This window comes from Planococcus citri, chromosome 4, assembly GCF_950023065.1.
Source record: "Planococcus citri chromosome 4, ihPlaCitr1.1, whole genome shotgun sequence".
NCBI classification, from domain to species: Eukaryota; Metazoa; Arthropoda; class Insecta; order Hemiptera; family Pseudococcidae; genus Planococcus; species Planococcus citri.
Window position 1 is genome coordinate 66,177,855 of NC_088680.1, and position 26,317 is coordinate 66,204,171.

At 34.3% G+C, this 26,317-nt stretch overlaps 2 protein-coding genes and 1 long non-coding RNA gene across 4 annotated transcripts; 2 read left to right on the plus strand and 1 right to left on the minus strand.

The window, feature by feature from the left end:
- The first annotated feature begins 610 nt into the window (after positions 1-610).
- egl (Egl_like_exo domain-containing protein) lies at positions 611-9,389 on the plus strand. Its single transcript, XM_065359761.1, has 7 exons — positions 611-2,270; positions 2,346-2,426; positions 2,510-2,754; positions 2,843-3,046; positions 3,167-3,256; positions 3,358-3,443; positions 6,237-9,389. The coding sequence occupies exons 1-7, from the start codon at positions 885-887 to the stop codon at positions 6,599-6,601; spliced, it is 2,457 nt and encodes an 818-aa protein (XP_065215833.1). The 5' UTR covers positions 611-884; the 3' UTR covers positions 6,602-9,389.
- LOC135842341 (paramyosin, long form-like) lies at positions 9,195-25,613 on the minus strand. Of its 2 annotated transcripts, XM_065359759.1 has the most exons (18): positions 25,201-25,613; positions 24,384-24,440; positions 20,331-20,417; positions 20,072-20,238; positions 19,790-19,868; positions 19,573-19,692; positions 19,126-19,251; positions 18,851-19,047; positions 18,637-18,769; positions 18,341-18,557; positions 18,034-18,161; positions 17,835-17,947; positions 12,617-12,812; positions 12,388-12,516; positions 12,140-12,304; positions 10,289-10,495; positions 9,992-10,192; positions 9,195-9,626 (listed from the first exon to the last, which is right to left on the minus strand). In XM_065359759.1, the coding sequence occupies exons 1-18, from the start codon at positions 25,312-25,314 to the stop codon at positions 9,420-9,422; spliced, it is 2,643 nt and encodes an 880-aa protein (XP_065215831.1). In that variant the 5' UTR covers positions 25,315-25,613; the 3' UTR covers positions 9,195-9,419. The 2 variants fall into 2 exon arrangements, with proteins under 2 accessions (XP_065215831.1, XP_065215832.1); XM_065359760.1 differs by lacking the exon at positions 24,384-24,440 and having other exon boundaries at positions 25,201-25,612.
- LOC135842346 (uncharacterized) lies at positions 19,684-24,386 on the plus strand. Its single transcript, XR_010558112.1, has 4 exons — positions 19,684-19,771; positions 20,645-20,773; positions 23,848-23,987; positions 24,079-24,386. It is a non-coding gene; the product is annotated as an uncharacterized LOC135842346 (long non-coding RNA).
- Positions 25,614-26,317: the final 704 nt, after the last annotated feature.

Here is a 26,317-nt window from a genome sequence, read left to right on the forward strand (position 1 = left end):
CAGGGTAAATTTACTTGCAATTGGTGTTCGCTTCGTTCAAAATGTCTACTCTAATTTCTCGTAATGTCGAATGAATTTGAACCTCGTTTGACGAGATTCATAACACCTGTATTTAAAGTAACTGTAACGTCGTATTGAAAGTTGATAATTATTTAATATTATCAACATACGAAGCAGGAACTGGTTTGGTGGAAATTTTCTCATGGCTGGAATGTTCGATACATTCCTGTTGTGTGTACCGAGTACCTACGTGAACGTCATGAACGTGTGATGCGAATGTGAATTGTAAATAATAATTGCGATGGTATTTCGAGTATTGGGAGCGGTTTCAGGTTTGTGAAGATGTGGGCAACAGATTGAAACCGATCTAGAAACGAATCAAACACCTGTAAGCTTAGCGTTATCAATTTTTCAGTCGAACGATGAGTTCGGTAACAGGTTACGATAGGATTACGTTATCTTCTGTTTACAGCGATCTGATTGGTCAGATTCAAAGTCTCGATGACGTGGCATGATTTGATTGGCTGTAGCTAAATTCCTCGGCTCAGAAAAGCAGCGCTGCGAATGGCTCAACGTAGAACTAAAGGCTAAGTTGAAGTTGATGAAAAAATGTGTGATAGAAACACCCACGTCAAAACAATAGTGGCAGTGGCAATTTTGTGATAAAAACTTGAATAAAAATCGAATTAAAATCAAATTACCACTGAAAAGAAGTCCTTTTCGAAAATGGGACTTCTTTTTTCATCACTTTCGACTAAAATGATATAAACCTAAACCTACCAATCGTGCTTTTTTTTTTTTTTTTTTTTTTTTTTTTGAAAGTCATATTATTCTATCAGTTTTTAAGATTTGAAACCTACCTATTATCACACACACGCAGAATCATGGATAGCAAAGAATACGAAATGGTAAGAAATATGACGTTACTGTTCTTCTTCGAGAAACTGATGGATAAAGGAGGCCCTAGAACTCTACACGATCTAAGCTGTCAATTCGGAGCCAAAGGATTCACGAAAGAAATGAGACAGATCGCTGGTGGTTCTCAATCAGGATTGAAGAAATTCCTGACCCAGTATCCTTCCCTTTTCACCGTCGATGGTGAACACGTCTATGCATCGTTCTCACTGCCAGAGAATAACGAAGACGAAACCTCAGGCTCGAATAAATCGTTAAACGTGCATAAACGAGATTACGTTAACGAAGCTGTAGAGTATTTCAGTAACAAACTGAAACAATACGGCGAAGGTACCGAAGTACCTATTAAAAGTTTATTGGGACATCGTTCGCAAGCTTCGCCCGAAGTTCGTCATATTTCCGGACAACATCTGAAAGATTTCAGAGATTTCTTACTACGGTATCCGGAAACTTTCTGCGTGATCGAAGATAACGTCATATTGGCCGAATACATCGACAGCGAACGACAACCGTTCAAGGAGCTGGAAGAAACTGAAATCGATCCTCAAGTCACTGGTAAATTACTTTCGTTTTGTAAAGATCTTCTCAGATCCAGAGGACCTTTACTGGTGGATCAACTTTTCCATTGTATAAGCGATCAGTTGCCCGAAGAGATGTGGTTCTCGGTGTGCAAAACAGCTGCGGATTTGTCTACGTTCTTGAAGATGTATTCGGATGTGTTCGATATTAAATCGAACTTGGTTTCGTTAACGTTGAATTTGGCTGAGAAACCACCGTGTGCGAAACCTCTATCGGTGACGGTTGCTGTCGAAGAAAAAACACCGAAGTATGCGAATGGACAAGCTGCCTATATACCGCTTTCACCTCCTGAAGATTCGCCCAAAGTTCAACAGACTAATAACCGACCTCAGAGTTTGAAACAGAGAATTAATTCTTTATTAATGAAAGCGTTGGCTGAAAATACCGAAAAAGATCGCAGTTTTGTTACGTCGATGAATAATAGTAACGTAGCTGTATCGACCAGTGCTCATAATGTTAGCAATAATAATACTAATAATGGTAGCAACGGTGTGTCGAGTAATGGAGAGAGCTGGAAAGCGAAGTTATTACAGAGTTCGAAAATCATCGTTAATCCTAGAGAATGTACTTTGATTATCGAGGATATTTTCAAACAGGAGAATCCGGTAGTCTCGTTCGACTGCGAAGGAATTAATATAGGTGTTAAAGGGCAAATAACTTTGTTTCAAATATGTACTACCAAAGAAAACGTTTACGTTTTTGATATCGTCACATGTCCTTTGTTGATAAACAACGGTGGCCTGCAACGTTTATTGGAATCGGAAAATATTCTGAAAGTAAGCCTATTACTCGAGTGATTTAATACTAATTCATTTGGTGAAATTTACCTAATGAGAATTGTTTTCATTCAGGTCATGCACGATTGCCGCAATATCAGCGTTAATTTGTATAATCAATTCGGAATTACTCTACGGAATATATTCGATACTCAGGTATTTTTTTATATTTATTTAATTTCTACGTTGAACACTTGGTATATTTTCGATACTAATTTTGTAATTGTGTTCGGTTTTAGGCTGCTCATGCACTGCTGCATTTTCAAGAGACTGGTAAACCCGTTTACAAAACGAAGAATATATCTTTAAGTTCTTTATGCGAGTCGTATTCTGTACCCGTTAGTCTGACGAAAGATCAGTTGAAATATTTATGCCATCGTGATTATAAATTTTGGGCCAGAAGACCTCTATCGAGAGATATGCTACTGTGTGCAGCTGCAGATGTTGCAGCTCTAGTGCCTTATATTTATAATATTATGCGTCGGTGTGTAGATTTTTTAATAATTGTTTAATTGATTCATGTGTGAAATATTATTCCTTATTGATATTCCCTCTGTTTTTTTTTTTAACAGGCAAATCAGTTCGGATTTAGAATTTTTATTATGGGAACTGAGCGAAGAACAGGTGTACATGTATATTAGACCTGATGAAGTGAAACAACGTAAAAAACAAAGAAAAATAGAAAACGAGCTCGCCGATTTGCAAACGAAACTAGCCGCTGTTTCCAATTCTAGTCGTAATATTGTGCTCAGTAACCGTGAAATTCGTTTATTGCGGTAGGCGAATTATATCATTCATTATGATCTGATTTCGATGTTTTATATCTTGACGTACTTAAGTGTAGGTACTTTACTTACCTATGTAATGTTGAAATTTTTCTTTTGTTCGATATTCAGGTATCTTGATTTGACTGAAGAAGAAAAAGAGAAATTAAAGGGTTCGTACAAAGTGGCGAAAAAATTGGAAAAGTTGGAGTCTAAATCAAAGTAGGTCGAGTTATAAATTTTTTTACGGCTGTAGTTTTCCGTATGAGGAATCTGAGATTGTTCTAAATTGATTGCTTTTATTATTATTATTTTTTTTATAGAGATACTGAAGAAGGGGATGGAGAATTTCAAAGTTTGGAGAGCTGCGTTAGTGAAAAATCGACTGCTTCGGATAATTCATTACCAGGTACGAAGAATAGTGTACAGTTTGAAAACCAAAAAAAGTGTTCAACTAGATGGCATTTTTGCGACTCAAAAAATTCAGCTACCTTTTTACAATTTCTATATGGGTCAAAAATTTTAGAAAATTTGCATTTTGAATTCTCGTTGTTGCACAGTAAGAAAAGGATGGAACCAAAAAACATTGAATTTCGAGATCTAAAATTTTTTTCAAAGTGCCCCCCCCCCCCATTTTGGGTAAAAATAAAATGTTGTAGAATTGTTCAAAAACTGCCTTGCGATATGTCAAAATGGATTAAAATTTCGCGAGAAATTCAAATATTTCGATGAAAATGATTTTTGACAATTTTTTGAAACAAAATTGGGTATTGGCTTTCAAGATTACTGGAAAAGGTGTCGTACAACCTATCAAAATAAGTTAAAACTTCACAGGAAAATCAAAAATTTTTATTTGAATTTTTTTTGAGAAATTTTGAGAAATTTGAGCCAAAGATTGGATCGTGGTATTTTGAAATTTTTGAAAAAGGTGTCGTTGTGACCTATCAAAATTGGCAAAAATCTCAACAGAATATCAGATATTTCTATTCACATTTTCTCAATACTACTGAAAAATTTAAGCCCAAATTTCAATCTTGATTTTTTGGGATTTTTGAAAAAAATGTCATTTTTGGCAGGAGTTCGAAAATTTCAATCTAAACTTTTTCTGAGCAATTTAGAAGAATTTTAAGTTGAACTCCAAAATTAGGTTATAATTTTTTGGGAAATGGGCTAAAATTCCGCCAGAAAATTGAAAATTTCCATTCAGACTTTTATTTAAGAAGTTGGGAAAATTTTGAGCACAAAATTGAGTCATGATGATTTTTTGAAATTTTTGGAAAAAAGTGTCATTGTAACATAAATAGGAAAAAATATCAACTGAATATAAAAATTTTCTGAGTACTTTTGAGGAATTTTGAGCTCAAATTGGATGATGACATTTTGTTAATTCTGAAAAAAATGTCATGTGACCTATCAAAATGGGGTGAAATATCGGTAAAAAATCAAAAATATCCATCAAAACTTTTTTTGAGTAATTTTGAGAAATTTGAGCCAAAAATTGAATTATGATATTTTGAAATTTTTGAAAAAGGTGTCATTGTGACCCATCAAAATGGGCAAAAATCTCAACAGAATATCAGATATTTCTATTCACATTTTCTCAATACTACTGAAAAATTTAAGCCCAAATTTTAATCTTGATTTTTTGGGATTTTTGAAAAAAATGTCATTTTTGGCAGGAATTTAAAAATTTCAATCTAAACTTTTTTTGAGCAATTTAGAAGAATTTTAAATTCAACTCCAAAATTAGGTTATAATTTTTATCGGTAAAAAATCAATAATATCCATCAAAACTTTTTTTTGAGTAATTTTGAGAAATTTGAGCTCAAAAATTGAATCATGATATTTTGAAATTTTTGAAAAAGGTGTCATTGTAACCTATCAAAATAGGTAAAAATGTCAACAGAATAATATAAATATTTTCTTATCACTTTTGAAGAATTTTAAGCTCAAAATTTGGATCATGACTTTTTGGACTTTTTGAAAAAAGTGTCATTGCGACCTATCAAAATGGATTAAAAATTGAAATTTCTATGAAAATTTTTCGAGAAATTTTGAAGGATTTTGAATCCAAAATTGGGTCATAAATCATAATTTTCGAGATTTTGGGAAAAAATTTTCTGAGCACTTTTTGAAGAATTTTGTGCCCAAAATTGTATCATGATTTTTTGGAATTTTTGAAAATGATGTCATGTGACCTATGAAAATGGATTAAAATTTGGGCAGGTAATCAAAAATTTCCCCCAATTGAAACTTTTTAGAGCAATGTTGAAGATTTTTGAGCACAAACTCGAATAATGATTTTCGGGATTTTTGAAAAAAGTTCCATTTGATCTGTCGAAATGAAACCCTGTATTTTCAGGAGATCAAAATTGTTATCAAAACTTTTTTGAGAACTTGAAGTATATTGAGGCTAAATTTTACTCTGTTTTGAGCATTTCTGAAGGATTTTGAGCTCAAAATTTGGTGATGATTTTTGGGATTTTTGAACGAGGTGTCATGTGACCTATCAAAATGGGCTAAAATTTCACGAGAAATTCAAATATTTCATTAAAAATGTTTTCCGAGTATTTTTTGAAAAAATCTTGAGCCCAAAGTTGGGTCACGATTTTTGGAATTTTTAAAAAATACCATGCAACCTATCAAAATGGGATAAAATTTCGCGAGAAATTCAAATATTTCAAAAAAAAATTTTTTTGAGCACTTTTGAAAAATTTTGAGCCGAAAGTTGAATTACGATTTTTACAATTTTCAAAGAAATATCACGTGACCTATCAAAATAGGTTAAAATTTTGCAAAGAATTCAAATATTTAATAAAAATAGTTTTTTGAGCATTTAAAAAAAAATTTTTAGCCCAAATTGGGTTGCAATTTTTGGGTTTTTTGAAAAAGTACCCAGCATGCGACCAAAAAATTGAAAATTTCCTAGTAATTTTTTTTTGAGCTGATTGAAGAATTTTAAGCCTAAACTTGGGTAGTGATTTTTGGAATTTTTGAAAAAAAAACATTTTTGTATATTTTCTCACATCTTAGACCCATTAGGTATCTATGAAAAGCCAAATGAATTTCTCAAGCTGCAAAAATGTCATCCATATTCGATTTCTAGAGCACTTTTTAGACCCTAGACTTGAAGGTTCAACTCTCGACTGAAATTTTAGTCAACAACCGTTTCGAGTAATTTCCTTCATACTTCATTTCGCAGGTGTACTTTCTCCAACGTTTTCATCCGAACCGCCCAGTATCACAGAATCGATGCAAATGGTCGACGAAATCTTATCCGATACAAAGCTCGATAGACTCGACCGGATCGAGAAACTGGAGGAAGTTTTGAATTCCGTTATAGCCAGACACGAAAACACGTCTTCCAATAATAACAACAACACTTACTGCTGCAATTGTCATTGTCACAACGAAACATCAACTGTGAACCATAAATCAGTTTCAGTATCGACTACCGAAGCGGACTGCCAAACCCTTTCCACCGGTGATATTGTGATCACCAATGTCTTCTACGAGGAAAACCCCAAATGCCAAGAGAAAACTCTTATCGCTTCTGCGAGGAAGTGATTATTGAGAATGATCTAACTCACATCATCGTTGGTAAAATTCAACTTCGATCAAAACATATTTTTCTGAGTCGTAAGTAATACGTACATTGAGTATTTCTTACGGATAAAATACGAGTATGAAAATCCATCTGCTGCAATGTTGTTTTTTAAAAATATACCTACACTCTTTCCCTCCGTGTTAAGTGATATTCGCGATAAAAATCAGTTACCATCTTTGTCTTACGATTATAGTATTATATTTGTAGACTTGTTCAACATCAGAATTTAAATAAGTTCATTTTAGAATTGAATTTAACGATTGGCCCCAGTTAGAACGGTAATAATTCATTATGTGATATTAGATAATTTGCCATAGTAGGAATTAAATAATTATTAACATGGAAAAAATGGAAATAGAGTCCATTTTTTCATCGTAAGGTAAGTGCACCTAATAACGCCCACCTCTTGAAAATTGTATTAGTAAATGAAAAACTTTGGTAATAAAGCCAGATTGTCTTCAGAAGTTTATATTGCAACCTAAGATTACAATTACCCGAAAATTCCACTTTTTAACACAATTTTGAATTTTTTTGTGGGGTGGGCGTAATTAGAAACAGTAGTTTTTTCTTTGTTTATTTAAAGTATTCGTTGGTGAGGATTTTGAGGATGAATCAAGCACATTTATATGAACTACAGGATCGCCTCTTAGTTCCCAGCTTATTGGTCAAGTTTTGTTTACAGTTTGAAGTTCCTGAAATTGTCATTTAAATAAAGTGGGCCTTATTAGGTGCACTTAGCTTGGAATTTCTCATCCTACTACATTTACATATGCTCAAACTTTGGTACTTACAAGTTTTTTATTGTTAATGAAAACTTATGAGGTGAAAGTTCAAACGTCTCGTTTTTATTGGTTGTTTTTTGATACAGCAAGTAACGAGTTACTTACTGTACTGATAATTTTTCTGTGAGAATGAAGTGCCTTAAAATTTATAATTAGGATAATATTTTGATTTGAGATTTTTATAATAACTTATTTTTTTGGGATATTGCATTATATGAAACTAATTTTAGTACGTAGTGATAGTTAATTTAACATTGTGATAAGTTTCAGTTTTGTGTAGGCCTGGGCTTAGATCTTGAGTGATCCAATATCACATGATCTAAAACCTAAGCAGTCTACAATAGCCTAGTGATTGGAAACTTTCAATACGAGTTTAATTTGACAAACGCCCAATGTGCAGAAAATAAAATTAGGACTTGCTACAAAAATAGAATTAAACTGATGTTTTTTCCATCAGATTTGTAAATTGAAACCCTCTCTTTGAATATGAAAAGTAAGGGTCGAGTGATTAACTGGACATAAAGGTTCACTTTTGATCACTCGCATCATAGGAAATGAATTATCTTATACTTCATTTCACTAATGGTTGTGAATTACATACGTTTGTATTACCATATCACGTGCAATATGAAAATGATTTACGATGGTATGTTTTTCTTTAGGAAAACTGATCTACAAAATAAATTTCGTTGTTTATTTTCATAGAATCAAGATTTTCATTGGTGTAAGTTACTAGACTGTGCCTTTAGTATTATAAAATTGACCAAGTATTCATTTAATTAATTATGTACCTACTACCTATAGCTGTCTACTAACCGTCTTGCAACGTTTTTGTTTTATTATTTTTTTTTTTTATTAAATACTGTTTGTTTTATACTAAATATTTTAGTCTGTCAGTATTATTGTTAGCAATTCGAAGTTTTTCAACTGATTTATTGTACTACTGTGATTTTACAAAGTTTAAATTTTATTTTTCATAAATATTGTATTTTTTACAAACTGTTTTTATCAGAGTATTATAGACTCGTTTTATCAATAAATTACTGAGATTTCTGATTCCTCTGCTGGAATACTAACATTATCAATTTTGTTTTTTGTTTTTCTTCAGTTAGTTCGGTAACAGTGTTGTGTGATACTTATTAACAGTTTTGTAAATTGTATGGTAATGTAGTATTGTAGTATAATAAATATTTATTCTATTCTAATGGTTGTATTTTAGTTATTCGATGAATAGATTAGGTATTCATCATTGCAGACAGGGTAGGTTTTGTTTGGGAAGTGAAGAAGGTTGTTCGTAAGATCTTGAAGTGCGAATGATGATGGTATCAATAATGCAATGTAATCAACTATCAAGTAATAGGATCAAATTTATTTTGAAAGATTTTATTGGATTATTTATTTGACAAAGTATGCATCATAGTATGTAGGTGTAGGTATTGTACCATAAATGAGTGAGCGCCGAATACTTTTTAAAAACCATGATGATTATACATTTTTTCCGGAGGTTATTACTTCATTAGTGTAATTCATCTCATTTTGATCTTATTTTTCAGATTTCTCAACAGAAAAACAATTTGTAACGATGAAAAATTGAAAGCAACATTTTCAGAATCAGTATGAACACCAGCAATGTGTACATTTATCCAGGTGTATCAAGATAGGTATGTATTATTTACATTGAAATTTGAAAGATTCATGGTGTGCCATGCCATGTGTGCCTTTATTATGGCACATTGCAAAATGAGTACCCATGAATACTATATGAATACACTTTTCCAGAACAAAATTTTTATTTTAAATGTAAATTATACTTATCCAATGTAAAACACAAGATTATTCGTATACCAGGGTTTGATTGAGATATCAGAGTTGTATTGATTTATTGGAATTCGGCGTTGAATTTTTTAAGCTTTTATATTTTTATATTGTAAAGTAAACTAAAAACTGAAATTTTCAAGTAAAAATATTGTTAAGCAAAATGTCGAGTGTTTTATATTTAGTAAGATTCGGTCGTTGTGGTGTTTCTAGTTTCTTGAACCAAGTAGACTTGTGAACCAGGAACAGAGCTCGTTGTAACGAATGTACGATGCTTAGCTCTAATCAACGATAAATTACTTTCAGCAGAATCAGCTCGGTCTTCGGCAGCTTCCAATTCGCGCTGGAATCTACGAACTCTGGTAACGTTTTGTTGGCTCATTCCCTCCTGGAAAGTGAAATTAAGATATCATCAGAGCAAGTAAGTAAGTATACCTATAAGGAATGTTCATGATAGTTTATTGTTGTGTTATATTACTGCATGAGTTTATTCATTTCATATTCTTAAGCCTACATCATTTGACTTTGCAGATTCTCAAGTGAATGATAACAAACAAATGAATTGAAAGATCAATTCATAGTTTTATCATATGTAAAACAACTTTTTGGATCAATATGGTAAGATTTTTTTCAGAAGATTAGTTCATTTTAAATTTAAATTGTTTTTTACTTCAGTAGTGATATGATAATGACACTGGCGCATTCAATTAAATAGGTAATTGATTTCACTCTTGAGTTGATAATTTCACTTACCGTCTCTTGCAATTGTCTCTTGTACAGATTAACCTTTTGGTTTGTTTTGTCCAAAGCTTCTTGCAGAATTTGCACATTTTTATGATCTTCTTCATTTTGGATCAAAATTTCCTTAAGATTACGTTCCTTCTTACGCAAGATTTTGATTGTTTCAGCGTGTCTACGTTTCTCTTCGTCTAATTCTACTTCCATATCACGAATCTAAAACCCATCAATATTGCAGAGAAATTAATACTCGAAAGGATCCGGATTTTGTATGAAAAGTGAAAGTTATTAGGTAGGTAAGGTTTTCATTACTCTAGCTTCCAATTTGCTGATGATGCGTTTACCACCAACGATGGCGTTGGCTTCAACTTCTTCTAGTCTGACAGATAAGTTTTTGACTTCAATTTCCAACGATTTCTTGATTGCTTCTATTTTAATGATTCTTTCTTGTTCTTCATGTAAGATTTCAACAGTGTGTTTGAGTTCGACTGTGACACGTTGGTATCTTTCATCGGAAATCTACGAGAATAAATGCAAGTTTATTAAATTTGTGGTGGAAGAAGGTGATTTTATTTTTATTTTTTAAAATGGTAATGGATATATTTTTCTTGTGGAAGTGTTTTGAGTGGATTTCAATATACCTATGCAAGTGTTGCATGGATATCTACTTAATAAATTGAAGTGGTGTTTTCTTTGTAACGCCATCACTGCAAAACGACTGGACGGAAAATTGTGAAAAAATACTCAAAATGTTCAGCGTGATGCGTAGATGGTTGTACTGAAATTTTTTTCGCCATCCAAATTTGGGATTCGTCCAGGAGAAATGGACCTTAGAGTGAAATCACAAATTTCACAATGTATAGCCAAAAAATGACAAAGGTGTCAAAAATTATCAATTTTTTATAATTTCTCAGTAACTGCGAGATGGAATTTTGCGAGATTTTCTTTCGTTATTATATAAAAATTTGAACTAAGTATTCCTTGCCCGGAGGGCGGGTAATTTTGCTTGTAAATTATAATTATATAGGTATGCAGATGTGTTCTTTTTACACAAATCTTTTATTGGCAGAATTTTTTGAGATTCTAGATTTTGGCAGATTTCAAATCCACTAGAATCTGCTATCGCTATGGTAGCAGCTTTTGAAAATGGAATTTGGATTTTACTTTGAAAAGAGAAGACTTTCTTTCAAGTTTTTAAAACGTGTTGAAAAAAATTTCAAAAAACATCTAAAATCCAGATTCTCAAAAATCTGCCAAAATTCGTGTTAAAAAACACATCTATCACAGAACATAATTGAATTATTCACTTATGATGGCAATTATTGAAATTCGAAAAGTGAGATAAAAACAAACACTTGAATGGCAATGTATTCATTAATATTGTTTTCTTTCGTGTTCATTTTTTACTATTCTATGTGGGTTCTGACAAAATCAAGGACCTGATTTCATTGCTATAATAATTCTTTATAAAGTACCTAATTCATATGATGAAAATTTCAAAGACACAGGAACTTAAACCTTAATAGGTATGTCCAATGTTTCATCGACTAGTGTTTTTTTTTATAAAAAGGGAGGATGGTAAAAATATTGAAAATGAATGAGATTAAGAAACAATATAAAAAATTAAAATATTCAGAGCTCAGATGTTGAAATTTAAAATTTTTATTTTACATTTTCTATTTTCATTTTCTGATTCCATTCCACCCTCTTATTGCCAGAGAAATATTCACATTCGAAATTGGGGATCCTAATTTATTTATGGTTATAAAAATATAAAAGCTCTAATCAAACGGTTTTTAATTTTTTTTTCTTTTTTATAAGAAATTTCAAAAATTGGTACCTATTTAAAATTTTCAAAAATTGAAAAAAAAAATTAAAAATAAAAAAAAATAAAATCAAAACTTAGAAGAAGTAGGTTCCTACCAAAGCTACCTACCAATGTTTGTTAACAATGAAACCGGTTAAGGTTATGCAACTTACAAAACACATCTGTGACTTTGTTTGCATACCCGGCTCACGTCACGGCCTCATGTTTGTTAGGTTTGAATTTAGATCCACCATTTTGCAATATTTGCATTGTAGGTATCATTTTTGTAAGTTCGGTTTTAGGTACGTAGGTAGTAGGTATTTTGAATATTAATTACATAATTAATTATTGCTTACTCTCAGTTCTTTGTGTGCTTCTTCCAGATCGGTGGCAACTTGAGTTAATTCTTGTTCAAGTTTGGAACGTGATGCTGCGAGATTGATGTTGATGGTGGTCAATTCGTTAATTCTGCTATGAGCTTCTTCGTATAATTGTTCAATTTGACGTTTGCTGCGTAAGGTCTAGAAAACAGGAAACACAACATCGAATTGAATTCATCTGAAAGTAAGTTAAAACACCTTGGTTTAATTTATAAGAACCTTACCGAATCGTAGTTGGCTCGGAGCTCTTCTAATTCACCAGTCAAAGATTGTACTTTACGTTGAGCGATAGCGCATTGATCCATAGTAACAGCGAGCTGTCTTTGAGCTTCGTCATAATGAGCTTGCAATTCCTACGAACATTTCCCCAGCACATAGCAGTTAGTAAATCAACTCCAGACTCCAGTCATCGCAGAAGACTAGATAAGATTTACGAGTTGGTACTAAACTCACCGTAAGTTGTAACGATTGTTTCTTGATTGTTTTCTGTAACTCTAAATTGTTCTTATTTGCTACATCAAGAGACATTTCCAAATCGGTGATCTGGATTTGGAATTTCTTCTTCAGACGAGTAACTTCGGTTTTCAATTTGGTTTCAGCTTCCACAACGCGAGCGTTGAGTTGTTCGATTTCGATGGCTGTTTGTTTGCTGAAAAATCACACATCACGAACGTTAGATACGGTTTTGATATCATCAACAATGTGAATTGAATTTGAAAATGCATATTTACATATGCTTTTTTACGACGACATTAACGGACAAGACGACAAGTGTTGAACAGAAGTAAATTTACTAGTGGATATTGTTGAAAACGGTTCGAACAGTACGGTGTAAACCAAGGGTTTTTGAAAACGCAACGAAGGATTCGAGTACACTCAGATATAGGTACGTATAGACGTTCACGTAGGTTGCAATAAGGTGCAATAGATAAGTATAGTGATAAAAGATATAAGAAGCTAACCTGGTTGGTAGAGCTAATAGATAATTTAAATCGTACGATTCGCTACTACAGAACTGAATAAACAACGAGGAATCATCGAGAATTCCGTAATGTATTAGGATAAAGAGCATCGACATTGGTATTTAAATAGTAATCTAGGCTAAGTATAAACAAAGGATATACGATAAATGGACTTGGTAACTGAAATAAGAATTGGAAGGATTCGAGGATATAAGTAATAAGGAAATAGAAAGAATTTATTTTTGAAATGTGTGTTTAAATAATTCTACTTCTGCTGATGCCGCTGCTACTATTGTAAGTGTAATGATACGCTGACGACGATCTGGTATTACCACCCACATACCGATATTCATCTAGGTATTTGGAAGCGTCTCTTTCCAAACTTCTCAATTCGTTACTAGAATCGGTACGATTGAAGAAATTCGAATCGTCTATTTCTCGTAACACTTCGCGAAGTTCCAGAGTAGCGGTGCTTCGAAATTTCTGATTATAATCCAAGTTTTGACTTCTTTTCAGGTTCAATCCACTCTTACATCTGTCCGCGATGATATGGCAGTACGCATCGGCCAACAGCTCGGATTCGATTCTACGGGCGGATTTACTACGGAAGTAATCTGTCGACGGTATTCGACTACGCGATTCCAGAATTTTATCTTGTACGGTTTTATTCAACTTGGGTGTATTTAAATACGGCGATAACACAGTCGACATTGTTATTGTAGGTAGCTGTATCCGGACAGACGAAGGAAGCAAACCGAACCGAAAAGTAGAAAAAACGCGAAACTATTCACGAATCTCGAACACGTCAAACACGCCCAAGTGAAAATTCCAAACTGCCCTGGTTTTTCTATATCAATACTCGCTCAATGCTTCTTCCGCAATTCGAACGTAAACCGATCAAGGTGTGCAGTCACAATACTACGCAAGGTTTTAATGAACTATTTTTAAATGCCTATTATTGCTCGTAAGTTGGCCGTTGCGTCTTTTTTTAATACTCGAAACGTTTAGTCGCCAATGTAAGCTTAAAGTCGAATTAATGAGAACGCCGCATTCATAATGTTGAGTTAATTAAAGCTAAACGTTGTACGTGTGTCTGTACCCCTACCCGTCCGAATTTCAGACGTCGTTTGATCTTTTGCGAATGTTATATCTGGAAATGCTCGAGAATTGCGAAAATTTGCTGATTTTTAATTTAAAACATTTTTTTGAGGGGGATGGTCTTCGGTTTTCTGTTTTCTTCAGCGGAGTGTAGAAACTTGATTGATTGGGTGAATTATATTTTTCGTTTAATTTTCTTACTCAATTAAAGATTCACGTAAGATGAAATTAGTGTTGAAATCGGTATCGAAAAAAGAGACAGATTAACGTTATCTTTGGCATATTGTCAAATGTTTGCTGCTTACATTATTTATTGTTTTTAAAAAGTATGATTAGATTTTGTTTAATATGATGTAAGGTATCACAGGGTTGGTAGAAATTGATTCAAGATGGAATATTTGACAATGGATAGAGGAGATGGTCAAGTTTTTTCGTTGAGAATCACCCAAAATTTGGGCAATTGAGTTTGATCAAAATTCTGATTATTTCAGAGAGGGGATGAAAAAAAATATCGAAACTCAATGAGAAATGAAATGATAAGCACCGCAGTTGGAAATTTTCAACATTGTTCTTTGCGATTAGATTACCTACTTGATTATTTGACTTTGAAAATACGGTTTTCTGTTTTTATAGGTTTTATCACAATTCCGGAAGGAAGAGGAAGAGGAAGAGGAGAGAAACACCACACATAAAAGCTACTTTGAGGTCTCAGACATCCATTTTCTTACATTTTACACAATGTCAGGTACTTTTTTTTTGAAAATTCATTTACTTAGGTATTCAGATTTTCTTCGAACCTTTGGGAATATCTCTCCAGAAGTTATTTCGAAAAAATTCCCTAAAATTGAGCGCTTTGGCTTGGTTTGAAGTCGAATTTGAAAGGTTTGAGTGAGGATGACCTTGACCCAGAAATTATAGAAATCAAGAGTCATGTAAAATATTCAGAAAATCAGCATTCTAGAGCAATTTGGAGGGGAAAAATGAGGTATTTTTGTATTTTTAAGACGTTATGAAAAACCTTGTTACTCCTTTACCCCTTCAAATTGACTCGGGAGGCTGAAATTTGGCATGTTTATTCACAGATTGTTCTGGATAGGTCTTTTGGTGATTCGATTTTTTCAACCCCTCCCTACCCCCTTTCCAGCTGCAATTTTTTTTTGTTGTAAAAAAATTTCAATTGTGAGTCATCACTGCATGGAGCCCTTTTTATGCTCTTCATTGAGCGTATGCATTCAGAAAATGTCCGATATGCGTTTTTAACCCATTCCTTGCCTTTTTTCGGTTACAGAAAAATATATTTTCGCGCTGTTAAAGGCTTTTAATTTTTTTCTTGTCGTCAGGGAGCCTCTTCTGAATGACCTAAAGAGTTGAAATTTGCCACATACGTCCTACTCAAGGTCAAATGTCTCATTAAGCGATATCGGGCAGCTGTCTAGAGCAGCAAAATCGAATGGCAGCAGAATTTTGACTTTGAGAAAAAATTAGAGAAATAGTATCATTTTGAAAATTTCTTTGGATTAAAAAAAACGAAAGGAAAGACAACAGGGTGTTCAAAATTTTTGCTTTTAGAGTGAAGAAAATTCGTGGTTTTCTATCATGTTATTTTGCATTATATTTTGAAATGAAAAAAATTATATGTAATACATATTTAAAATTACTTGGATTTTAATTTTTTTTTTTTTTTGCATGCAAGTATCATCTCTTTTGCCGTTATTGTGGCTTTTATCATTAAGAGAGCCCCTAAAGGTGCACCATGAAACCAAATTTCAAGTGTTGAATTTTATTTTTGGGTTTTTAGCGATTTTTGAAAATTAAAAATGATCAAGGGAACCTCTTGAGGTGTCACTCTCCGATTTGAACGGAACCGCGATTTTTGGAAAGAGCATAGTCTAAAACCCCCAAAACCAAATTTTCAGCTGCCCAAGTTCATTTTTCGATTTTTGGCGAATTTTTGAAAATTCAAAATTGACTGTTTTTGGCGATTAATGCTTTTTTTAAAAAAGGACGTACTTGATCAATAAAAATGGTCAAAATAAGTCCCAAAACTAATATTAATTATCCAAATCCAAATTTCACCATTTCCAGCCATTCTGGAGCCTCCAGCGCGATTTTTCAATTTCTCCAGAATTTTGAATTTGCTCCAGAAGGCGTGAATATGAAGTTGGGCAGCTAAAAATCGAGTTGTGTATTACACTCGACCTGTTTAACAAATTTATCTACATTTGAGCCGATTTTGAGAGTGACACCTCAAGAGTGGTTTTTTGAGGTGTCACTCTCGCTCCAAAGCGGCTGGAAATGGTAGAATTTGCGCTCCGCGGGTTAGTTCTTAAAGAAATAGAGCGATTCGCGCAAATTTCAAAAATTTCCTCACAAACGGTAATCTTTTGATTTTTTGGATTTTTCAATTTTGAAAAAAGCTGGTCAAAAAACCACTCTTGAGGTGTCACTCCCAAAATCGGCTCAAATGTAGATAAACTCGTTAAACAGTTCGAGTATAATACACAATTCGATTTTTAGCTGCCCAACTTCATATTCACGCCTTCTGGAGCAAATTCAAAATTCTGGAGAAATTGAAAAATCGCGCTGGAGGCTCCAGAATGACTGGAAATGGTGAAATTTTGATTTGGGTAATTAATAATAGTTTTGGGACTTATTTTGACCATTTTTATTGATCAAGTACGTACTTTTTAAAAAAAAGCATAAATCGCCAAAAATAGTCATTTTTGAATTTTCAAAAATTCGCCAAAAATCGAAAAATGAACTTGGGCTGCTGAAAATTTGGTTTTGGGGGTTTTAGACTATTCTCTTTCCAAAAATCGCGTTCTCGTTCAAATCGGAGTGTGACACCTCAAAAGGTTCCCTTTTGTATGTATTTTCTGTGAAAGGGGTCAAAATTCTATGAAATTGAATCTTAGGTATCTGTTTCTTTTTTTTGATTTCTCGAATAGATTGGTGATAGTTTTGACGTTTTTTTGGAGCCTCTAGCAGATTTTTAGATTGTCCAGTTTTTAATAAATTTTCATAGGGAAAAACCGGAATAAAAATCAGCATCTTTTCTACACCGGAAAATATAAAAATCTTCTGGAGGCTCAAATCGAAATCAAAACGACCACTAATCGATTTGGAAAGTCACAAATAAGGTATGAACCTATATTCAGCTTTTTATCTCAATTTTCCTCATCAAATTTCGATTTTTCCATAAAAATTTGGACAATTTTGAATTGATCAAATTTAAAATTTAAAAATATTGTAGTGTGCTCTTTCGATAAAAAAAATAATCCAAAAATTTTCTGCTGTTGGGATACTTTTTTAGGGGGGGGGGGCAAAAAATACGTTAACTTTTCGTTGTACTCATTTGAAAACGACTAAGACGGTTTTTTATGTTTCAGGTGCCAATCTGCTCATCTTATTGCATTCGTTTTACTCTCAGAAGATGACTAGCTCGTTTGTTCGTCATTGGAAATCTTTTGGAATTGGAAAAGTAACAAGAATAGAGCTGCAGTGTACAACTGACTGGGCAATGGAAAACTGACAGGACGAAGGCAGGATAATTGCGTCGAGAAATCTTATTTTTTTGGTAGGTATTAAGGGATGTTTAATTTCCAACTTACCGAATAGATTCGATTTCCTCATCCTTTTCGGCCAAACGTTTCTCAGCTTCATGACGGAACTGTGCAAGCTCAGCAGATAATCTTTGAGACCTCAATTCCTCTGCTTTGCGGCCCTGATTGCAAAAGTATCAATGAATATTTTCTATTTCTCGTCTGATATGTATTTTGAGTGTAAGTGAATAGAGATAGGTGTACTTACAGCTTCGGCTTCTTTGTAAGCGGCGCTCAATTCTTCTCTTTCGTTTTCTAATCTACGTAATTCGATTTCGAGCTCGTGCAATCTTCTGTTTTGTTCAGTGATAGTGTTTCTGGCATCGTGAAGATCATCTGAAAAATGTTATTTGTTATTTGAAATAATGATTGCAATATTTTCTAGTCATGTGGATGGACACGTCAAGTGGACCGTTCCTATCTTTTCTAAAGCGAACGATTTCTACTGAAAATCTGCTATCGGGTATTTCTAGCAGTCATTTTGCAGTCCACAGATGAAAATCGAATATACGTACCAGCCAATTTCTTATTTTCGCGAGTAAGAGCATCTTTCTGTTCCCTGGTTTTGTCCAATTCGTGGGTCAAACGTTGTAATTCGGCTTGTTTGTTACGTAAGTCGCGTTGAGCTTGCTCGAATAACGATGTGGTTTCGTCAAGACGAGTTTTCAAATCGATATTGATGCGTTCGAGTTGTTCGACACGTTTTTGCAATTCCCGGGCTGTTCCATTAGCCTACGATGGAAAAAAAATCATGAATTTTTGATCTCCTGATTTGCGAGATGAATAAGTATATTTTTTTAGCTGAGCTCACCTTCTCCAAGTCGATGATCAAAACTTCGACTTCACTTTGTAGGCGAGATTTCTGTTTCTCCAAGTTGTTGATTTTCACAATGAGAGTTTCAATGTGTTCTTCTTGTTCTTGCAGACGAGCAGAATATTTGCGTCTGATCAAAGAAATGAGAAAATTATTTATCAAGATTGAGGAGGAAAAAAAAACAAGAGCAAGAAAAGAAAAAGGTTCGTACCGAAGTTCTTCAACTTCTTCAGCACGTGCAGCTGCTTCGGTATCGTATTTGGATTTCCATGTCTGAGCATCTCCATTAGCTTTGACTAATTGTCTTTCAAGATCCAATCGAGCTTCGGATTCTTCTTCTAATTGCACGCGAACCGATTCTAATTCGGTTTCAACTTGATGAAGACTAGCTTCCAATAAGGAACGTCGCTATATCGAGGTGAAAATGGTATTTTTAAATAAGTTTGGGTATTTTTAGTGGTTGCTTCAGGTGTAGGTAAAGCTTACTCGTTCGTCGTCTTCCAATCGTCTTCTAGCGTCTTCGAGTTGACCGGCGATTTGACTCTTCAAATAGCTCACGTTTTCGATTTGGATTTTGATATCTTGTACTTCTTTGACGAGTTCGATGTTTTCCTAAACGAAAGTCGTGGGTATTAATTATTTTAAAGAGGAAGTTGTGGATCATTTTCAGGCCTATGCGTGTGATTTGATTAGTTAGGCTTCACCGAATGAAAATGTGAAATAATTTCAGTGATTTTGGATTACTCAAATAGGATGCTTTCATTGTATCGATCTGCAGGGTTGATGGAAAACTACAAAATATGTTTTCGAGTGGGGGGGGGGGGTCGAAAACATTATTTTTGAGAAAAAATTGAACACTCGTGAAATTATTTCACTCCTTTCATTCGGTTAAAAATTGAGAAGTCTATGAACTTTTTAAAACTCCGAACGTACTTGCGAAAGTCGAGTTTTGTGCGATGTGATATCGATTACTGTTCGGTTCAATTCTTCAATTCTGACATTTAATTCGTGAATCGTGATTTCTAATTTTTCAATTGTTCTCGCAGATACTAACTGAAATCAAAATGAAGAATTATATTATTGACTGGATGTGTCACTTCGAATGAACACGAAGATGGATTGAAATTGCTTGGTAAGCCCTGCTACCTACTTTATCTTTGTTGATGAGTTCAATCTGCGATAAGAGCTCGTAGACTTCTTGTTGGAATTTAGCTCTTTCTTTTTCAGCCCTGTAAATATATTCATAATGCTAATACTTCAGTATAAAATTGATGATGAATTGTATCGAATAATCAATTGTGCTTTAGACCCATGTATTTGTAAAAAAAATATGAGATAGGTAGATTATTAGGTAGGTACTTGTGTTTGATGGAAACCAAACGATCCTGTGATTGTTTTTATCCTACCATAAATATAATTGTGCTGTACCTACCTAGCTTTGGCTTTGGCAACTTGGTCGAGCTGTTCTTGGAAATCATTGACTACTTCTTGATGTTTTTTTCGCAATAAAGCTGCAGTTTCTTCCGATTCCAAGTGTACGTCTTCGAGAAGTTTTCTCAATTTCGATAATTCGTGATCTCTTTTTTTGTTTATTTCATACTGTCGATTTAATTACATACAAAATGTATTAGAAAAATGATGAGCTAATTCGATTTTTTTCCAACGTGTAAGCGAAATAAATACCTATTCACCTGACTTTCGGCTCCACCTTCTGCTTCTTCTAAACGTTCTTGTAATGTGATTAACTGAACGCTGTAGTCGGCTTTTTCACGTTCTATCTGTAACATAAATAGGTCTACGATTAAAGCATTTAAAAAAAATGTTTTTTGAAGTTTTTTTTAAAAAGAGTCAATTGTGACCTTATTGTTCAATGAGTACCTAGTTTAGGCTCCAATTTATCATTTATGTGCATCTTTACCTACCTACCTAATTTATGAATCGGTCTGATTGTTTTTTTTTATGGTACCTATTTGTTGTTAATATTTAATTTGTATTGTTTTTATAGAAATGAAAACTTTGAAGAAAAGAAGAACTGCAGCTTGCGACCAGTTTTGTGATACACCCACACTTCCTCAATACTGGAATTTTTATTTCAAAGAGTCGAAAATATGGTCCAGAACACTCGTTCGTGAAGGTATAATTGAAAAAAAATCATTCGTACTACTGGTAGTCATTTTCAAAATTTAATTTCCTAGTTCAAAAGTGTATAGAATAACGTACGGAACGTATAGAAAGAAAATTTACCTACCCAAGACTAGTTCACTGTAATAATATCATAAAAAATTTTGGCAACCGATATTGAGGCCAGTTTCATGTGGTTGGATGCAAGCGAGGGGAACCCCTTGTTGGGGCATTCTGTACATTTACACTACTAGAGCTATTTTTAAATGACGTCGGATAGCGACGGTGAGTAGTGGGAAAAGAGGAGAGAGACGAGAAGAAACATCTCTTTTTAGTATTCTATGTCACTTTTTCAAAGCCGCATCGACTCAATTGAGATTTCGTTTGTTGTAGTTGTTGTAGTCATCGATTAGTCCCCTATTAAAAATAATTCTCGTAACGAATTCCAAATAATTACAAGATTTTTTTCATAATGCCAAAAAAACTACATCGAGTTGGAATAATATTTTATCAAATTACCAGCAGATGAAATTCCAATTTTTTAAAATCTCAAGTACCTACCTATTTTTTCGTTTCATTTTCTGTCTGATTGGGTCGAAAATGGTGTGAATTTTTTAAACCTTGGGCTGATCAGATCAATCTGTCTATGCAATAATTAATGAATTCGTACTTTGCAAAAATATGAATTTTTATCTTACCTAATCGTAGTTTTTGCAAAAAAGTTTTTTTTTCAGAATTATTAATAATTTTAATTGCCCTTTAAACTTTCTTCAAATATCACAATTTTCTTTCAAATCCTCAACAAATTGAGCTGTTGAGAGAAATTTCGAAGATCTTATTGCACAGCATTATTGTCATTTCAAGTGTTTCTCCCTCCTTTCAACTACCCTCCCAAATGTAATCAGGAAAATTACTTCAGATTCGTAATTTACGAGGTTAAAAATATATTACGTATTTGAAAATTCTATCAAATTTTTCTAAAATGAATTTCAATGTGTTTCGCGCGTTTGGAGGGGGAAAGGTGGGAGCGGGGAGGTTCATAGGCTACATCCCCTTCCCATTTTGGTCAAATTTTGAAGAAAAAAATTGAAAATCATGTGACATATGGTTTGTTATGTTTTCGATAACGCTGATTTCGAATATCAGATTATTTTTTTGATACGAGCCCCCGAGATACCGCAATAAGCCCCTAAATTTTGAAAAAGTTGAAAAATTCGTGTGACCTGTCGTTTGTTGGGTTTTCATGGGTGCTGAATTCGAATTTCAACTTGCTTTTTTGGTACGAGCCCCTCTAATCACATAACCCACAGTAAGCCCCTAATTTTCAAAAAAAAATCAAAAATTCGTGTGACCTATCGTTTGTTGGGTTTTCATGAATGCTGAATTCGAATTTCAACTTACTTTTTTGGTACGAGCCCCGCAAACTCCATCACCCACAATGAGCCCCCGAATTTCGAAAAAATTAAGAAATTCGTGTGACCTATCGTTTGTTGGGGTTTCATGAGTGCTGAATTCGAATTTCAACTTACTTTTTTGGTACGAGCCCCTCAAACTCCATCACCCCCAATGAGCCCCCGAATTTCGAAAAAATTAAGAAATTCGTGTGACCTGTCGTTTGTTGGGTTTTCATGAGTGCTGAATTCGAATTTCAACTTACTTTTTTGGTACGAGTCCCTCAAACTCCATAACCCACAATAAGCCCCCGAATTTCAAAAAAATTGAGAAATTCGTGTGACCTGTCGTTTGTTGGGTTTCCATGGGTGCTGATTTCGAATTTCAAATTACTTTTTTGGTGGTTTTCATGGGTGCTGATTTCGAATTTCAAATTACTTTTTTCGTACGAGCCCCTCAAACCCCATTACCCACAATAAGGCCCCAATTTTCAAAAAATTCAAAAATTCGTGTGACCTGGCGTTTGTTGGATTTTTATGGACGTTGATGTGACCTGTCGTTTGTTGGATTTTCAAGGTCACTGATTTCAAATTTTGAATTACTTTTTTGATCCAAGCCTTTTGGATCTCTGATCTTGCTGTGAGCTCCTAAATTTGATGAAATTTAAAAAATAAAAAGAACATTAAAATTCTAATTAGCAGGCCTTTTTTTGTTACTTCTATTTTCAGAGAACACGTTCACATTTCCCCTAATTTTTTCATTTTTTTTTCGGTTTTTATGGCAATTTTTTGATATTTTTAAAACTTAATTTGGGAACACTGCGAGCTCCCTCGCTCCCTCACTCCCCCAGAAAAATCCCTGCCTAAATGAATAGTCCATTCGCGAGTAATTAAAAATTTTATTCCGGTCATAATTTTACATTCTCGTTACGAATTGACACGTGGCCATCAAATTCGTGCCAAAATTTCACGTTTCATGTTACGAGTCGAGTATTTTTTTCTCGTCGAATTTCCGTTTTTAAACGTTCGTATACTTATGTACTATGGACTTAGCCGCACCTAATAATCGACTAGAGCCTTGTACAACAAATAAAATATTTCGTCTGGATTTTATTCGTCGATATAGTTCATAAATTTACGCCTGAGATTTGTTCAAGTACTTTTGTACTTTTAACCTAGATAATGAATAAGAATAAGTGCTCGTGCCCATGATGAGGGTCCAATGCAAACTTACAGCTTTTTTTTTTCGGTACCTAAAGCACTTTGTACATATTCACGTATTACAATGCGTGTACAAAACTACAAGGCTAAAGAAAACATTATACATTTTGTATATTTTGTATACGAGTGAGGATAAAAATAGAACCAGCGTGGAACGACGATCGCTATAGGAATTCTGTGTGACTATAAAAATGGACGAAGTGGATGGGTAGAGGGTGGAAGAGCTGGATTTTCGTAATAATATGTGAGACTGTGCGAGAAACGATTGAAATACTTCGGATAGAGAACGTTGTCGTTGTGTGCCAATTTGTCTCTCCTCCCTCCCCCACCCCTCGGTTATGATTAGGTAGATGGAAATAATTTCACGCTTCGAACATGTAAGAAATACCTACCGTACTTATATAGTTTCATATAACTAAACCGTACGATGATTAATACTTTTCACTAATTAAATTCCGAATTTATTTTTTTCCAGATTGGGCTCCTGGCGCAGAAACCGCTCCATTGTTTCGGCGCCTTATGTGGCTGTTTTCGAAGACGATTCGATAGTCAACTATCCTTCAACTATTTTTCACTCTTCAGTACTAGATTTTTCATCGTCAAAAAATGTTCTAGGTACTTATTGCCTATATATCTATGTACTAGCAAACTTGGAGTTTTTTTGGGGGGATTTTTTAAAATGGATTTTACGAATTTACGTCCACAGAAACATACACCAGTCGTGATGATTCATCAAACGAATACCGAAAATGACATTCCAAGTGTCCGGCTTGCCACACTGCCCGTTCGAGATTTCGAGATGGACTAAAATAGCTTTCGTGAATAAAAGGCGACCGAGCCGCGTGAAAAAGAGACCGTTTCGCGACTAGATGATCGATTCAACGTTATATCGGTTGATGTGAGTATTGAAATAAGTTCAGATGGGAAATTATTAGCATAGGTAATGGATAAAACGGGTGATGGGTCGAAAGGTGCATTATTATGTGTAAACAGGTTGCTCTAGGTACTTACCCTTTGACGGAGTTCGCGTTCTGATTCCAAATCTTCTTGGAGGAGTCGGATTTTGTCCTATAAACACAAATTAAAAAAAAGAAATCATGCATTGTTACTTAGGTAAATGAAAAAGGTAGTGAGTTGGATCTACTTCTACGTGTATGTAAATTTGCTCAAAAATTATTGTTATTTTGTGGGTTATTAGGTGATTTTTGGAATGAAGTCGAACTATCGAGGTTCTATTAATGGATTTTTTGTGGTCGTAGGTTTAGAAAACAGTGTATTTGGAGTGTTTAAGGTGTTACAATGATCCTACCTGCTCTTCTCGAGCTCATATTTTGATTTTTTTGTACGAAATTATGAAGGGAAAAATGATTCGATTTCGGATCCTTCAGATTTTTACAAATTTGAGTTGAACGTGAAATTGCTTCGTGATATTCATTTTTTAAATCGTTGATCAAGCTCGATACTTCCCAAAGAAGTCAACTAATCTCTTGGAACATGATTCTGGTCGTTTTCTCTCCCTCCCCCCCTATCCCTCCATTACTGGAAATATTCTTATTTTATTTTTGAACTTTGAATTAAATCACGATGAGCAGTAAATTCAATTTACCACTCGATATTATTCATGATCGCTAATTTTTGTCAATCAGCCTACATTCAAGGTCACCATTCGAATATTAAAATATTTGCTCCCAACCTCAAAACCGCGAAGCTGGACTTGGAAGAGCAGAATACAATTCGTGTAAAAAAATGACATCGAAACGAGTCTAGAATTTAGAAATTATCTAAAGCAGAAAATTGACGAAGCGAACGCGTCATTATAAGTACTTACTTCTAATCTGGACAGAGCTCCTAAATCGGAAGCGTATTCGATGTTGATATCGGCATTTCCACCACCACCCGTCGACCGATAGCTGTACGATTTGGTCGTCTTAGAAAGAGACATGACGGCGCGTTTGTATTTTGGAAAATCGACGGATTAAAAAATACTTCGACGACGACGATTATCTGCAACAACCGGGGACGATCGATTCAACGATGAAAACGAAATCGGCGGAATGGTAAATTCTCGAGCAAGAATGCGAAACAGGCCGGATGAAAGTGATTCACGATACAGTAACCAGAACCGTGCACTTGAGCGGCGACAACAACAACAACAGCAGCCGCAAACCGCTCGAAAAAGAAAAATTCGAATCCGAGACCGAAGAACGAGCTACGAGCTAAACGGCGCGATAGCAATTTGAAAATGTACCGGTGACGAGATTTGCGAATAATGTGCCGAGTTAGGCGCACGTCAACGAGATTAAAATAACTCGTGGATATCCAAATTGTGGTGTAGGATACGAGTATGTGAGTAGGTCTAGGTACCACTGTATGTCCCTTCGCCGGCTGATATGCTGTATGGGCAGGCTGGACGATGGCAACGAGCAGTACACGATGTGATTCTAACTCTGAACCCTGCTCTACCTTTACCTACCCTGCTGCGTGATGTGGCTATTGCTCGACTCGAAGCCCATTAGAGACCGATATGATGTCATCAACGGTATTTATTTATTTTATTTATAGGGCGTTCGTTATTTAATAAACAACGCGGAAACTGACGTTTATCTCCATATTTCCTTTTGCATCGGGCAACGGTCACCAGAGGAAAAGAAAAAACACAGACTGTCATATGGCTGAATAATTACCTGTCTTGAATATAATCAACGAAATATGCTGATGAATAATTTGGCGAATTTTAGACGATGACCAAACTAACCGTCATGTACTTATTTTGATGATACACTTAAGCTAACCTAATATTTATCTTCGTGTTTACATTATTTCTAATTTCAATCTGTAGGAAATCAGCGGTACAATGGGATTCTTGGAGGAGTAAAATCAAAAAATGAGCCGATTTTCATACTCATCGCCCCCGAAAATCTAATAAACCATTCATATCACACGAT

Excerpts from the sequence above, each read along its gene's own strand:
- egl (XM_065359761.1), top strand. The coding sequence starts at position 885 with ATGGATAGCAAAGAATACGAAATGGTAAGAAATATGACGTTACTGTTC. Across the intron at positions 2,755-2,842 it reads ATTTATAATATTATGCGTCG|GCAAATCAGTTCGGATTTAG; the intron begins GTGTGTAGATTT and ends TTTTTTTAACAG. Across the intron at positions 3,257-3,357 it reads AAGTTGGAGTCTAAATCAAA|AGATACTGAAGAAGGGGATG; the intron begins GTAGGTCGAGTT and ends TTTTTTTTATAG.
- LOC135842341 (XM_065359759.1), bottom strand. The coding sequence starts at position 25,314 with ATGTCTCTTTCTAAGACGACCAAATCGTACAGCTATCGGTCGACGGGT. Across the intron at positions 19,252-19,572 it reads ACAAAACTCGACTTTCGCAA|GAAAACATCGAACTCGTCAA; the intron begins GTACGTTCGGAG and ends ACTTTCGTTTAG. Across the intron at positions 10,496-12,139 it reads AAGCACACAAAGAACTGAGA|ATTTCCGATGAAAGATACCA; the intron begins GTAAGCAATAAT and ends TTATTCTCGTAG.